The sequence below is a fragment of the Zychaea mexicana genome (assembly GCF_025766255.1).
Source record: "Zychaea mexicana strain RSA 1403 chromosome Unknown BDB00scaffold_2, whole genome shotgun sequence".
Lineage (NCBI taxonomy): Eukaryota > Fungi > Mucoromycota > Mucoromycetes > Mucorales > Lichtheimiaceae > Zychaea > Zychaea mexicana.
Window position 1 is genome coordinate 579,893 of NW_026516665.1, and position 15,226 is coordinate 595,118.

The 15,226-nt window shown below is 42.2% G+C and overlaps 5 protein-coding genes across 5 annotated transcripts; 2 read left to right on the forward strand and 3 right to left on the reverse strand.

The window, feature by feature from the left end:
* Positions 1-2,523: 2,523 nt before the first annotated feature.
* BDB00DRAFT_227807 (uncharacterized protein) lies at positions 2,524-3,908 on the forward strand. The gene is made up of 5 exons (XM_053116549.1): positions 2,524-2,669; positions 2,849-2,942; positions 3,159-3,318; positions 3,443-3,557; positions 3,639-3,908. The coding sequence occupies exons 1-5, from the start codon at positions 2,667-2,669 to the stop codon at positions 3,681-3,683; spliced, it is 417 nt and encodes a 138-aa protein (XP_052985554.1). The 5' UTR covers positions 2,524-2,666; the 3' UTR covers positions 3,684-3,908.
* A 101-nt stretch (positions 3,909-4,009) lies between these two features.
* On the reverse strand, positions 4,010-5,498 carry BDB00DRAFT_227826 (uncharacterized protein). The gene is made up of 4 exons (XM_053116550.1): positions 5,194-5,498; positions 4,955-5,048; positions 4,791-4,850; positions 4,010-4,674 (listed from the first exon to the last, which is right to left on the reverse strand). Exons 1-4 carry the CDS (start codon positions 5,404-5,406, stop codon positions 4,133-4,135), a joined length of 909 nt encoding a protein of 302 aa, XP_052985555.1. The 5' UTR covers positions 5,407-5,498; the 3' UTR covers positions 4,010-4,132.
* BDB00DRAFT_227857 (uncharacterized protein) lies at positions 5,186-6,471 on the reverse strand. Its single transcript, XM_053116551.1, has one exon. It carries the CDS (start codon positions 6,311-6,313, stop codon positions 5,591-5,593), a length of 723 nt encoding a protein of 240 aa, XP_052985556.1. The 5' UTR covers positions 6,314-6,471; the 3' UTR covers positions 5,186-5,590.
* Positions 6,472-8,772: 2,301 nt separating this feature from the next.
* On the reverse strand, positions 8,773-9,826 carry BDB00DRAFT_796212 (uncharacterized protein). Its single transcript, XM_053121453.1, has 5 exons — positions 9,782-9,826; positions 9,593-9,689; positions 9,329-9,497; positions 9,151-9,265; positions 8,773-9,073 (listed from the first exon to the last, which is right to left on the reverse strand). Exons 1-5 carry the CDS (start codon positions 9,782-9,784, stop codon positions 9,020-9,022), a joined length of 438 nt encoding a protein of 145 aa, XP_052985557.1. The 5' UTR covers positions 9,785-9,826; the 3' UTR covers positions 8,773-9,019.
* Positions 9,827-11,725: 1,899 nt separating this feature from the next.
* Positions 11,726-14,808, forward strand: BDB00DRAFT_935035 (uncharacterized protein). Its single transcript, XM_053129177.1, has 3 exons — positions 11,726-12,674; positions 12,763-13,173; positions 13,239-14,808. Exons 1-3 carry the CDS (start codon positions 11,780-11,782, stop codon positions 14,486-14,488), a joined length of 2,556 nt encoding a protein of 851 aa, XP_052985558.1. The 5' UTR covers positions 11,726-11,779; the 3' UTR covers positions 14,489-14,808.
* The last annotated feature ends 418 nt before the right edge of the window (positions 14,809-15,226 follow it).

Genomic DNA, 15,226 nt, shown 5'->3' on the forward strand with positions numbered 1-15,226 from the left:
ATCAATACTCTACCTCAGTACATATGTATCCTTTGAATCGACTGCAAGCAAGCCACATATTAAATATGTGTACAGGGGACCCCTCTTTAACTTTCAAGCCTCAATTTGACCAAATAATAATTTCACATCCCCACGTATTTCACCTTCAATGGATCATTCAAGGTTGAAACTCTATCGAGTTATATCTCTTTATTGATAGGAAATGTTTTTCTTTTGGCAACTACCATAACCAGAGCATTGAATGAGTTTATTTGCTTTGATTATCAGGCATGATGATCAAGTGATGTAGTATAGTTGTGTAAAAAATCAATCGGACCTAGGCGAATGTATTGGATAAGTAGGTTATGTGAATTACATGATCTGTATAGTGGCAGCTTCACAAGAGTTGGCCATTTTTATAACATTAAGAGGTGTTTGGATAAAGGATTCTCCGTGCACAGGACTTTGTCCTTGTCTTCGTTAACCTTCACAATCCCTTATTTTCACGAATTTTAAGTTTAAAATTAAAGGGGGACCACTGTATTCGAAATCAAATACTGTACTCAAATGAAGCATTGCATTTCTGCGCTCTCAAACTAGGCAGTCTGCATATGGTTTTATGAAGGTCGACGTAGAATTACAGTATTGCCGTCATGATTTGGCAAGGGATCAGAGTTAAACGGCTTATATCGTCGTCAAGATTCGCCGGCGGTCATACAAAAGACATATGCCATGACCTGTCACACCTATTACGCTATTACATATAGCTTGACAGCTAAGCTTCGCAGAGCTGCATACTGTCAAGGTCAGTCATCCAATCTGGTTGTTCCACCAGGATTGTGCAATGAAGTGATGACGGCTAGTGAACTTACGGAATTCACATGCCCTGTAAATAGTATTTCACCATGATAGTTACTTTATTATAAAGGTCTAAATGTGTCAAAAGTTCTACAGTATGCAGTAACAGGCAATTCGGCGGTGTGCATCCATCAGCAGGTGTATATTTGCCAAGATCACTATCATAAAATTTGCAATAAATAAAGTGCCAAGAGGAGATATGAAGAGAGCAGTATACAAACAAATAGAGAAAAAAGAAAAAAGAACTACAATAAAGAATAAAGAGAATGAAGAATAAAGAATAAAGAAAAAAGAAGTATCTACGGTAACCACTTGGCATATTGCTAGGTAACGATGATCCCCTGATCTTACGGTTACCTTAGATAGTTAATCAAGCTGCGGTTGGTAAACTTTGTTGTTGTTTGTAGTCGTGTGAACCCGTAGCACCCTTTACTAGATTTGTTGACAAGCGCCCAATTTCAACACTTTCAAACTGGATTTTGGTTCTGTAACGATTTGAATCCTGAATAGTAATTTATTTGCAAGGTAACCATGAATATTGTTCCGTAGGAGCCACTTTAAAAACATTTTCATACCATCAACACCGGAACCACAACGTAGATCATCCCGAACTAAAAAGGTCTGTCTATTCCTTTCAGGTAGCACAAACGAATTTGCTGCTTTTGTAAAATGGCTGGGACCCGAAATGAACCGTTTTCGCTAGTTACAGTTTTTAGATCCAGCGACCAAGTTCTCGGCATTTTTTTATAGAAAAATGTCACATACAATCAGCATATATAGACTAGTTGAATTGTTTTATATCGAGACACCACATAGTAGATAATACATAGGCATATGTGTACGGGTTTGTTGCTGATGCACAGGTGTGACATAGAGTGATGCCACCAACGTAGCAAATGCACGGAAGATTCGACACGTTTACTGCTTGGAGGGGCGCTGAAGCTGTACATGTATCTTACCACGTGTATTTTTAAAAAGTTATATACATTACGTACAACAACTCGGCCGGTGGAGCACCATCTTAATCACCTTCAAACTTCTTGGCAGAATGGGAAAAAAAACCACGCGACCACCACTCTCTTGTAAAAGTATACGCTAAGCCCAAGCTCTATAGAAACATCATGAACAAAAAAATTTTACCAATTTGAGTAGTACAAGAAAGAGAGAGTGTGTGTAAGCGAGCGTTCGATAAACCCAGAATCAGTGTATGCGCATAAAGTCTAGGGATTAAGGAGTGATACTTGGAAGCAATAAATAATCGCAAGTTAAAGGAGGATGTCCAGCGATGCAATCGATGATTCCCTTGCAAAAAATGCTGTATGTGTATACAGACCCATGTTGATCCAAATGCAACAAGCGTGTACCATAGATGCATCCATTTGTATGGGCCCTAAACTGGTGATTTGAGCTACTATGAATGTAATAAGTGAGGCTCAACAAGTGGTTTTTCTTTAAGCAATTGTAGGTGGGGGTGAATAAAGGGGTAGAAGAGAGAATATACACTATGGCTTTGTCAGTATCTAATGCTAGCCTGTACAGTTCAAAGAAAGTGGGGGGGGGTGTTTGTTCGGACGACAGTACATACATACATGACGGGCCCTGACCCGCCCGTTTATTTTTTGCTCTCAGTAGTTTCGCAGCATACGCTACACACAACGCTGGGCCTATCGCGGCGCGGAACCTAAAACGCGCTTTTTTCTACGTCATTGGCGAAAAGAAGCACCAAAAGTGCGACCAAGCTCATCTCGTTTTCTCTTTTCCCTCTTTTTCTTCTTTTTTTTTTGTTTTTCCATTCCTACTTCTCAACTCGAGTACTAAAATAATTCAGGATGGTGAGTCTCGTCGGCTAATGCCTCAGGACAAAGTTGTCAAGAGTGTGTGTTTTTATGGAAGGCGGTGATGATGGTTGGAGTCTTTTTCTCTTTTCTGGGTTGATGGGCGAAAAAGGCTGCGGCGATAAATACATGATGAAGCGCATGCTCACCATGAAATTTTGTTTTGTGCTCGTTAGTCTTCTGGTGTTGCCGTGAACCAAGAGTGCCTTGACCTTTACCAAGAATTTAAGCTTCGCAAGAAGTACAAGTACATTGTCTTCAAGCTGTCAGGTAAAGTTGTTGTTCTCTTTACCGTCTATTGTATGGGTGGGTGGTGGTATGAGAGGTATGAGAGGTATGACAGAACGGATTGAGTGTTTTTCTTCTTCACGTGGCTCTTTTGCTGCTCTTTTTTGTGGATTTGTTTCGCAAGGAGTTGGGTGAAGAGAAATAAGCAATATAGACAGCAATGCTGACTTATGTCTATACGGCTGAATTTTCTGATAGATGACAACAAGGAGATCGTCGTCGAAAAGACTGCCGAGGATGCTACCTACGATCAGTTTTTGGAATGCTTGCCCGCTGACGAGCCCCGCTATGCTGTCTATGACTTTGATTACGAGAAGGTCGGTGAGGGCCAGAGAAACAAGATCACTTTCTACGCTTGGTAAGATAAGCTTTTTTTCACACCCCTCTTCCCTCCTCCTTTCTCTCTCCGTTTTATACATATATAAGCGTGTCTGTTTATGCTATTATACGTGGCTCACTCCCTAATTTTTGCTTGGGTACAGGATCCCTGATACGTCCAAGATCCGTCAAAAGATGTTGTACGCCTCCAGCAAGGACGCACTTCGTAAGAACTTGGTCGGTTTGGCCATCGAGATCCAGGGCACGGACTTCTCAGAGGTAATCAAATGGGAGACTGTGTGTAAAGAACAATGGTGTATGAGATACTTTGTTACTGAGTAAATACTTCTTTTTTTGTAGGTCGAGTATGACACCATCCTTGAGAAGGCCAACCGTTCAAACTAAACTTCCTCACTATTGCTTACCCCTAACAAACAACAAATAAGAACCATTATAAAACCATTTGGTATATCTCAAAGTATACTTGTGATATCCTCTCTCTTCCCATCCTCCAACAAAACTTATTATTTTAAAATGTTGTGCTAGTTTATAAGTGGTATTCAAAAAAAAGAGCAAGATAACGATATCCTGGGTAATCTGTTCACTCATGGAGTGAAAAATTCCATTGCTTAGCAACCACGTTTGAATATTCTGTTGCTTGGTAACCCAATATATGTATAAGGAAAGCTGACGTGAAACGAAAAAGAAAGCAAAACGATATACATGGTTTTTAAAGAAAACATCAAAGATTTGTTTAATCCTTGCAACAAAAAAAAACCACGAAAGCCAAAGAAGAGTTATAGTAGATAAAGAAAACGTTTAGCGAAAAAAAGAAAGAAGGAAACAAGAGAGACTTATTTGACCAATGGTTTGGATGGGGATGATGGTGGCTTTTCCGGTACCATAAAGGATGAAGTAGCTCCAGAATAATGCGGTTGACATTGACGATCGGCCAGGGAGGCAAGCATGTCCAGGGTGGGTAAAGGTGAAGACGACGAAGATGAATTCATACCGCGTGTAGATGATGTAGTGTTGATGGTCATATTCGTCGACGAAGCCGCGCTAGCGTCCTTGGAGAACGTGGGTAATGATGAAGATGCAGTAGTAGGTGATGGAAAATTGGAGGAGTTGATGGTAGTTGTAGTAGTAGCAGTAGTAGTAGTAGAGGGAGGAACAATAGCATTAGTAGTTGAAGTGGTATGATATTTCGTATACGAAGGAAGTGGTGATGCAGGGCGTCGACGTGGCGAGCTAGACGAGGGCGTTGTTGTGGCGGCGGGCTCTTTTCGATGAGGCGGCGGTGGTGGTACTCGTAATTGTTGCTGTGCAACGGCGGAGCGCATAAGTGCCATATCGTGATTGGCTTCCTCCTCTGTGAGTGGAACGACTACGGAATGTAATGCAAACAGTGACGGGTTAAGGATTGTTTGATAAATGCAATGATTATTGCATCTAATTTGCTACCAAAAGTAGTGGTAGTAGCAGTAGTACTAAGTCAAATGAAAAGGATATCAAGCCTAGAGGGGCGGTGGCGCGGTGTCCATTCTGACACATGCTGATTGTTTAACGAGCCTAAATTGTGTAGCCAAACAAATAACAGTGCGTCAGTCAATAAGTATATAAGTTCACTAATATTATACTGAGTGGGGGTGGCTGCTGCTGCCTGTTATCCTTACTTGAGCTGCTGTGGGAATAAAATTCCTGTTCAAGTTTACTGATCTGCTGCTGCACTTGCTGCATCATTTGTCGTCGGAATCCCTGCCGCTGCAGCTTTTTTGCGTATGTTGATTGTTGTTGTTTTTATAATAATAGAAAAAGTAATTGTTATAATTATGAGCATTTCTTTTCTTCATTACGCGTGTCGAGCGTTGACGGCAACGACGACCCGTAGATGAATGCAAAACATCATGTTTACCATGAAATGATCATTGGCAGCCTTGCAAGTGGTTTCAAAAGTCTCAGTGAAATTGGCCATATGGTACTCGTAGCCAGCTTGCGTCACTTTGATCTTAGCCGCTCGTTTGTTTTCGATCTCCTTGATGAGTTTGAGATACTCGGGGTGTGTCCCGCTTTTGACGGTCTGTTCCAACTGGTCCAGTTCGGCTAGCCTAAGATGCAGTGGCGACATATTTGAAAAATTTGATTAAAACGCATAGTTACGTATACATACACCTCTTTGAAGGGATGGCCCTCTGTGTGTATGTGCGTGTGCGTGTGTGCATATACATATACGTATAGATAGACATAATCTTTCTATCTATGTCTATTTGTATTGAATATTATTATAGCTGCTACTACTACTATTATTATGCTCACTTTTCTTTGATTGCTGCTTCGCGCTGGGCCTTTTTTGCTTCGCGCGCCTCTTTAGTCATGCGCTGGCTCATATTTCTAGTTTCTCTGTCGGTCGCTGTTCCGGAATCATCACGGGTTGATGCAAATACCGGGCCATTCTTATTGTTGTTTTTAGCCCGCTTTTTGCTGCTAGGACTTGCCATTGCTGCACTGCGTCGTGAGCGCTTTCTGGTTGTGGGCGGCTCTGGAAGCTCATTATTGTTCTGGACGGCTGATTCAGTTGACTGTGACCGCGTCACTCGCGCGCTGGTGTGGGCAGGAGTGCCGTTATTGTTGCTATTTCCTGCTGTTGTAGGCCCTGGCGTTGCTTCTGGCGTTAATGAAGGCGATGATGATGGTGGTGGTGATATGGATGATGCATTGCTTTGCGGAGCTTCAGCCGCGTCTGTAGTGGTAGTGGTAGTGGTAGTAATAGAAGCTGCTGCTGCTGCTTCTTGTTGTTGTTGGTCTGTTGCTGTAGCAGTATCATAATCATCATTATCATTATCGTCATCATTGTTGTTGTCGCTGTCGCTGCTGTTGTTGTTGATTTTGGATGCAGTTGATGGGGGCGGAGCAGAGCCATCCTTTGTTGTATTCGCCGCCGACCGGCTGGCCCGCCGAGTGAGTATGCGGTTGGCAGGAGGGTCGTCGTTCTTGGAATCTCGCAAGTCCGTTGCAGTTCCCTTTGGTTGTGACATGGCGGAGGGTGTGGGGCTGATTAGCGCAGAGTAACGGTTGGAACAAGTGCTTGGGGGGAGTGAGGCGGTATGGGGGAAATGGCTAGTGAATCTCAACTGAGAGGCCTTTGAAATGAAGGGAAACAGGGAAGAAGAGGAAAAAAAGAAGGAGAGAGAGGAAGCTGCCTGTGTGTATGGGCGGCAGGTGAAATTATCAGAGGTGAACAACGCCGCTCGACCAGAAAAAATTGTACCGATGGAGGATGGGGGACTCACCGTCTTGTTTGTCTTGTTCTGTGAACGAGCGAACGAACGAATGGACGTGTGTGCGTGTGTGTACGATGGTATGGGTGCGTGTATAAAGATCCTTTGATTAAATCAGAAACTAAGCGTCTCTTCGTACGATACCTCAGTTCATATTGCGTCGACAGGTGACACTCTTTTTCATTCATCCATTCATTCATTCATTCGTCCACTCCCCCCAAACACTTCTTTTCTCTCTCTCTCCCGTTCTCCTCGCTCCCCCCACCTACCCATCCATCCACCCACCCTTCTCTCTCCCCTTCTTGGCAAGCAAGCAAGTGTCTCGCTTTACCCTATTAGTGTATTGCTGCTGTTGTGCTGTCGTTGTTTGCTGTACATAAATGATATAGGCTACACTGTTATTATTGTCCGTATTCATCATCGTCCGTCATGTTTCTTTATTCGTCGTCATTCAAAAAACAAGCACACACGAACACAGACCCTAGTCTCTCCACTTAACATACCATTATGACCTCTCTTCTTTCCCCTTTCCATGACATCCACGTCAGCACGTAATAAAGAATTGATCTGTAGTACCAAACCCGAAAACAGAGCGTATAGCAATGCATGCATTACTCTATTTCGGTCCTCATCATCATTAGTCCCCTTGCGTGTTGGTGGTGGTGTTGATTCCACACACACACCCAGAGAGAGCACCCCCTTTCAACCCCCTTCAATCTGAACATTAGCATGCAAACAAAGAAGAAAAGAGCAAATTTTCTGACTCTCCAACTTTAATACAAACGTGGATTTCCAAAGCATATAAGTGAACTGAGACGACCGAGCTTATGTTGTGATGATTGAGTGCGCGGCGGAAGCAAAACAACAACAAAAAACAGTTGCCTTGATTTCGTGTGGCACCAAAAAAGGTCGTTACACGAGGTGTGTTGAACCCACCTGTCCAGTGTTTCCTGTGCGCGTTGACGCTCTCAGCCATACGTATTACATATGCCTTATTCTCCCACTGTTCTCTTTTGTTCTTGTGCTTCGTAGAATGCGTTTACGTGGATCTACGGTATCCCAGCAACAAAATAGGTGTTCCGGTTGCCATGAAATTATTTTCGTTTAAATACGTTGCCATGGCGAAAACGGTGTCGTTATGTAGCAGCTGCAATAATTGATTGGACCCTGGTTGCGGGTTCACTCTCTTTCTCTCATAATTATAAGCCTCTCTCCACTCCTCCTACCCCGAAAAAAAATTAAGAAGAAAAGAAGCTCGTGGGCAAGGTTACACAATCTGCTGCCAATCATTTCCCGTCGATCTTAACGGCATGAATGTTCCCCTGCTTTGCTAACAGTTTTATTATCTCTTTTAAGAGAGCCTAGAATTTAGTATATCTTTTCTTTTCAGTGTAAAAACAATGAACGCTTAATTCTTTTATTTCGCTCTTATAAGTTAATTTATCTTCTTGTTCATTACCCTCTTTTCTATTGTAAACTGCTACTAATGCAAAAATGTTTCGGAACAATATTTATTCCAGCGCCCGCTCCCCCCACCTCTCCCCTCTTTATACAAGAGCGAATATGGCCCAGAACTCGGGCTCATCGCCATATTAATCTCGATGCGCGCGATTGTACAGCAAAATAAGCAAATATAGGGATATGCATAACAAAAAATCACACGTTGCTCATATCGTTCCTTCAGAGCTCTCACTATGTATGCGTGTCAGCAAGGTGTTGGTTGCAGTGAATGAAAAGAAAAAGCCTAAATCTGTAAGCTCCTGTTCATACATGATCCTACTATGAACTTCCTACTTGGTAGGGGATACTTCGCATGTTATCTGGTGATTGAACAAGTTGCCCTGGATCATTATTCGATTTCAACCGGTATACATGTAGTGGGTGTAAAAAACAGCACCCAATAACCCAAATCGCTGAACACTGACCCAGTGAAAACCGACGGGGTTTTAATCTGTTGCGATTCGGTGAAACCTTCGGACAGACAGGATCTCCTCTTGTGCCACACCAATCAAACCTCGTGACTCCAATCCTGCTGCTGATGCAGTGTCAATTTACATGGTGCATGTAAACTCATGCTTGCTCCTGCAGGTATTTTGTTTTCCCTCAACACAAGAGAAAGATAGCGTGTTCTTGACAACTATTATGAGAGAACTTTTGATAAGCACTGTGCTTACACATACGAGACTGAGTTTATGTATGAAAAGCACAACGTTCCTGGCGTCTTTCTATTTCGTTGATCGCTAAAGGACTTAATGCACAGCTCAAGGAACCTGGCAACATCAAATTACAAAATCAATCTAAAGTATAAATACTGAGTATTTTTATGAACGGGCAGCAGCAGCACTGATTGTGATGTGACTTGTGATGAGTGTAATTAATGAAGCATCACAGGGGTTATCGACATCATGGGGTTAAACAACATTTTCTCTTTTTACTTGTTCTCAAATTCGAATACGATCATTGCTACTCCTCTGCAACTGCACTGGAAGCCTTGCTCGTCACTTTCTCGATATCAAACTGATTGAAGCGATAACAAAAGCTCGTAGTATTAGCTGAAAGCAGTATAAACAAACATGTGATTTAATGGTACGTACATCTGACACATCTGCGCCCTGGATATGGACACTTGTTCCAATAAACAGTCGACGGAATGCTCGTAAATTCAGTGCATGCACCATTTTGGCTTTGACGTCACTTTCATCGGGACTCCTGATAATAGTTAGTATATTATATTACTTAATAGACACCTTCCTTTCTTTTTCACTACATTACCAAGCATAGAATATAATCTTTTTACGGGCGCCTTCAACCTCAGGCACTTGAAATTCTAGATCAAGTACTGCATAGCGGGGCTCTTTAGATGGCAGGCTTGATATGAATCGTTCATAATAATCTTTATTCGGGCCTCCGGTTTGGTCAACGATCACCTGATCACAGTCATCTATCCATAAGCATGTGTATTATTGAGAACAAAAGCAGCAAAAGCATGGTTACTTTATCTACTGTTGGTGCATAGAACAAAGATATACACCATACCATTGATCTTAAAGATAATGTATTTGATTTCTTGTCCAAATTTAAGCTGCTCAAGCTGCTTACGGCAATCGTCATGGATGGTAAAACCGGATGTTGGCTATGTCACATGAAGTTATAGATTTCAGTGAGGAAATGCATGCTCACTTGCAAAAATTTGGGAAATGTTAAGCATTATATAGCAGAAAATACCATAGTAACTACAATGTGAGTTTTCTTTTGCTTTTTAACGGTTAGGTTGGTGAAATTAGAAAGATTAGAATGCTCAGTTGCTGTAGTGATAGTGGGCTTTTATAGAAAATGCCATTTTGTCCGCCAAGAATACGACTTTCTCAATTACCGGGTTACCAAACGTACAAAGTCGGATTGACAGCTTCTCATCTCAATTTCTGAAATATCAATAGTAACGACGAATGTTACAAAATATCACTTAGCTACGAAATTAAAATAACAATATGCGCCTTTATAAGATTATACACTTTCTAAATAGAATACCTATCCCATATTGCAACCATTGCTTAAGTCGTTTCATAAAAAATACCTTCTTCTGATGCAAATGATCGGCGCTTCACCCGATAATTTTGCTGGCTGATCAATTTAGACAAGTACGCGGAGATCGATAAAAAAGTGTTAAGCTGTGATTCGTTGTTGCTGCTGCTTGTTGCGACTGTGAGTTGCCCCTGGAACTCACAGTCGCAAGAAAGCACAAATTGCCAAGCCCACCCTTTTGTGTTGTATCTTGTTTCAAGTCTGTCACAATGTATGTAAGTATGGAGGTAATTTCTTGTGAGGAGGTCAAACGCGCTTTTAATTGCGGAGCAAATCCCACTCCAACTTCTTGACTGTGTTTCCTTTATTAGTTTAGCGCTATTTGTATTGAAAATGCGCGTGAGCAAGCTGGCCTGTGGAACTTTGGCTGCGGGAACAGGGTGCGTGACAGATCTCAAAAATTCCTCTCAAGCGGTTCCAAAGCGAGAAAACAGCGGTTTCCCATTTTGTTTATATTCTCGGGCTTTGGTGAAGCACTTTTCGTAGCGAAAATGAATCTTCTTAATGAGCTGAGGTGAGCAGCTTTCCAGTACTTAACATGGTGACAATAATGACATGTGTGTCACAAACTAGAAGTACCATGCTTTTGGGATGGCGGCAAATAAACACTGTTCCACTTTGGGACTCTTTGAGAACCACCAACGAATACCTAGCGTAAATGCATGCAACAGTGTAAGGAGTTTCTTTTGAAAAAGGCATGATGCTAATATAGAATGATTTGCCAACTTGTGCAACGGAGAGCAACAGAACTTTATATATAAATGAATAGTCACCGGATTTTATAGCCGCGGCAACAATAACAAATTACAATAGCTTCCTGGATGAAGTATACTACGATGGATATATTGTCTGCTTCTTTATTGCTATCGTCCCCTGAATTATGAAATATAAAGTAGTGATGCGTGTTTCGTTTTTAAAGTTGAAATGAGCGTCGCATACTGGTAGAATTACCATTAGCATAGCTTACAATGCGTTGTTCAACTGTGCTATGATGCTATCTCTCTTTGTATATACTCTTATCATGATTCCTATATATTTTTTAAAGCGTTGTAAACCAGTTGCCATTGCTCTCATTGTAACATCCACAAATACGTTTCAACCCTTCCAGTAGCCTCAATCTGACCATGCAAAGAAAAGATCATTGGCCTAAAACATGCAACTGTGTGTAACTCTGAGAAAGATAGTAGCGTGCATTTCACACCAGTAAGAAAAGAAATGCATGCATACATGTGCAACAATAAATTTGAGCAGGCTTACAAGTAGCCCAAAACGAACAGATTAAGATTACCAGAAAGTCCCAACGGGTTGTGGTACTACATAGGTGCACAAATACTTGCAATGTAAAATTAACTCCAAGAATTGCAGTGGTGGTCGGTTGAAAAGCTGTGCACAAGAGGAGAGAAAAACACAAACGCTAGAAAATACCATTGAAGTCCTGCTGCGTCTTGCTTATAATACGAAAAACGGGAGAAGGTTTTTTTAAATACGCTCGGTATAGTGTGTCGGTATATGCTTTCAGTTTCTGTTCAGTGTAACAGGTACAACAATTCCCAACAGCAAAAATGAGTTATCCTCCTTTCCCTTTTTCTTTGACTTTCTTTCCAAATAGAAAATAACCATTACTCTTCCTTTCTTCCTCCCATGGTCGAAAGTAATAAACGAAACTCACTCACGTTTCCGTTTGGCTTACGAATTCCTGGACGCAGCAACAGTGTCAAGTCCTCATCCACTCCACCATCACACACACCTACTGCAAAACGCACATCCTCCGCTACTACAACAATAAGTAACCAGCAACAGCAGCAATATACAATGTCGGCTCCTCCCCTTGAACGTCCACCAAGTAGCAACAGTTTCCATCTTGCTCGCGGGATCAATAATAATAGCGCAACACACCAACAACAACCGGTGATTAGCGACAGTGATGAGGAGCGAGTCAAAACGCCAGCGTCACCAACAGGTAGTCCCAATACAATAAGCAACAACGAAGTACCAGAGTCACCTACAGCACGGCAGGACTCGGAAAGCTTGAATTATGTCAACATATCAGTAGATGTTCAAGCTGGTCCAAAAAACCGAGCCCAGGCAATCATCGATCGCTTTGGTGCCTGGCAAATCATTCTTCGCGAAATTTTGATATGGTTAGAGCAAGTGGGGAGAATCAACTTGCAAAGCAGCGAGCTGTATTACCACAAAGTGTTACCGCATGTCGATTGGAATGACAGTAGTGTCAAGCGCGGCACGCCCATGGCATCGATACTTTACGGCTTCCGTTCATTGACTGCCCGCGTTGCATCCACGCAGCATTCTGCTGGCAACAAGCTCTTGAACGAATATATACCTGAGCTCGAGGCCTTGGCCAAGGAATGCAAACGAAAAACCCAGACGCTCGACCAAGACCGTCAGTTTCGAATGGACGAGCTGTTGCGACGCGCTGATACAACACAAAAAACAATTTCCCTGCTCAGTAAACAGTGTCAAGCGGCAGCATCGACAGGGGGTCATGTCTCACAGGATCCTTGGCTCACGAATCTTCGTACGTTGTCATTTATATATGCTATTGTACAGTGTATATATACAGAAGATTTCCATACTTACTTTGTTGCTTACATAAACATTCTCAGATGTCTTGCGTTATTTGCAACGAGAAATTCAAGAGGACAATCGTCTTCGAACGGCCATCATCGACATCCAGCATCAATCTGCATTATTTGAGAAGCGCATCATTCACGCACTCAAAAAAGCTGCTCAGTTCTGTTACGATCACTATGGAAACATTGCCGTGTCACGGGAAACAGCACGGATCCAGCGCATGATCGAAAAAATGGACACCGAGCGCGAATGGCAGCAATTTTTGAGCAGCGAGGCCAGAGATCTTGTTGTAGACGAAGTCACTCCGTCACGTAACTACCTTTTCATCAATTACAGCAATAAGTTCCATCCTGCCGTAATGACTCTTGCCAAAGGCAACTTGGAACGTCGCACGGGTGGCATTCGCAAACAATACACTAAACGCTACTATGTTTTGACGCAATGTAAATATTTATTTTGGCCGCTATCATTGTCCAAAATCATACTAAAGATGCATATATTGAAATAGGTGGGTTCCTGCATCAGTTCCATGAAAATGACAAGGTTAACCCAGAGCTTTCAATATTTATTCCGAGGTCCACCGTTATTCCGTCCATTGATATTAGCCATCTAGCCCACGATGAGCATGGTGGTAATTACACTGTTGAAATTCGACGATCGGCAGCACTTCAACGTGACAAAGTGTATATACTCAAGGCGAGCTCGCGGGAAGAGCTGGTCGCCTGGTGTCGCTTGTTGGTTGATATTGCGACACGTAACCATGGTCATTCTGCAACATGGAAAAAGATTCAACGGAAAAGCATGTTACCTGGTGATAATGATGATCCTACTACTGGAACACTAAGAATTGATACCACTTCCGTTGCGTTACAACGATTAAGCACTAATGCTGGCAATGGCAGTCGACAAAACAACGGCAGCAGTAGTGCGCGACGAACAAGTCAAGCTCCTTTATCCGCTCCAATGACAGTAGATCCACCCGTCACTACGACAGTGGAGACAACAACAGATGGTGCCGCAGATACATCTTTTTCGTCACTGGGATCCCCGCGTGAAGAGTATTCCACCTCTGTTTCTCAGTTAGAAGAAAAAGGTTCCAAAGCCACTGAAGACGATAATAGTCGTGACCGTGCCACTAGCATTCCGGACAAAGGCAAAGGACGAATCAAGGAAATAATTGAAGCAGTGGTGGAGCCCATAGCAGACAGTGCGGCTCCGAAAGAAACAGCTGTGGTAGCAACAATACTGCGTAGCAACGAAACAGCTTCACTTAAGGCAAAAGCAGAGGACCGTCACGAAGAAAGGGATGATCAAAAGACACCGACAAAAGAGACTGGACCTATACTTCTGGTCAATAGTCGCTCAGATCAACAAGTAGAGTTACCTCCAGCAAACGACGAGCCCCAACGACACTTAACACCGCCTCTTGGCGAGGCAAAGGACGAACGAAAAGATACTACGACCAATACTGACGAAAGTAACGCAAAGGCAACGGAGAAAGAAGGAGGAGAAATTACAAACTTGGAAAAGCAGGCGTCATCAGATGATAGCACCGGCAAGAGCTCCCCAGAAGCGAAACGATCTTCTACTGCATTAATGTACTTCGTCAGTTATCTCCCGCAACTTAACAATACTTTTTCGACGGCACAAAGTAGTGACCAGCCCACCACTACAGCAAGTAATCGAAACAGCAATCAATCATTCCAATCTTTACCAGAACAGCCGTCTTCTAGTGAAGAGACCACGTCACGGCAGTAGTAGCAGCAGCAGCAGCAGAAGGAGTAGAAAAGTGAACAGCTCTCTGCTATTCTGGTTGTTGTCCTGTATATGAATATGCAATATCTAGTTCTAGTGTATAAAGGTTATTTAACACGGCAGCATATCGTTGTCATCTATTTCAAGAAGAAACAAGGAGTATTACCATGCGCATATAAACTGCACTTTTCTTCAAAGCAAGTTTTACTGTTACATAGCTAGTAGAGCAGCATCGCATATAAGCGTATATGTAACGTGTGTCGTTGACTTTGTAGTGCTTTCTGTCAATAATCACGAAGGATCACATACAAATAAAATTCCGGGAACGCACTTCAAAACCACGTGCAGTACAATGCTCTTTAGGAACCAAAGGGCTTTAGCGCATCCTATTCGTGCTCCTTCTGGTATTTCTATATTTGATAATGCCTCTTTGGTTAGCTAAATGCAGTTGCTCTTTGTATCTTCTTTCCCTCGAGGACCTCAAGTCTATGGTGGCCTATACTAAAAATTTTTACATATTAACACTAACAAAACCATGATAAAAGTGCAACATTGAAACTCGAGATTAAATACAACGACACGTTTTTATTACAAGTCAGTATTGCTGCTTATTTCTCATATACTGATTATTCAGAAAGTCAGATGACTGCGAGGTTATTTTTTCTTCTCATGAAACGGTATGGCAGCTCATAATGTAATAACCTGTACTTTTATACAACTATTTCAAAAAGCGCTATTTTA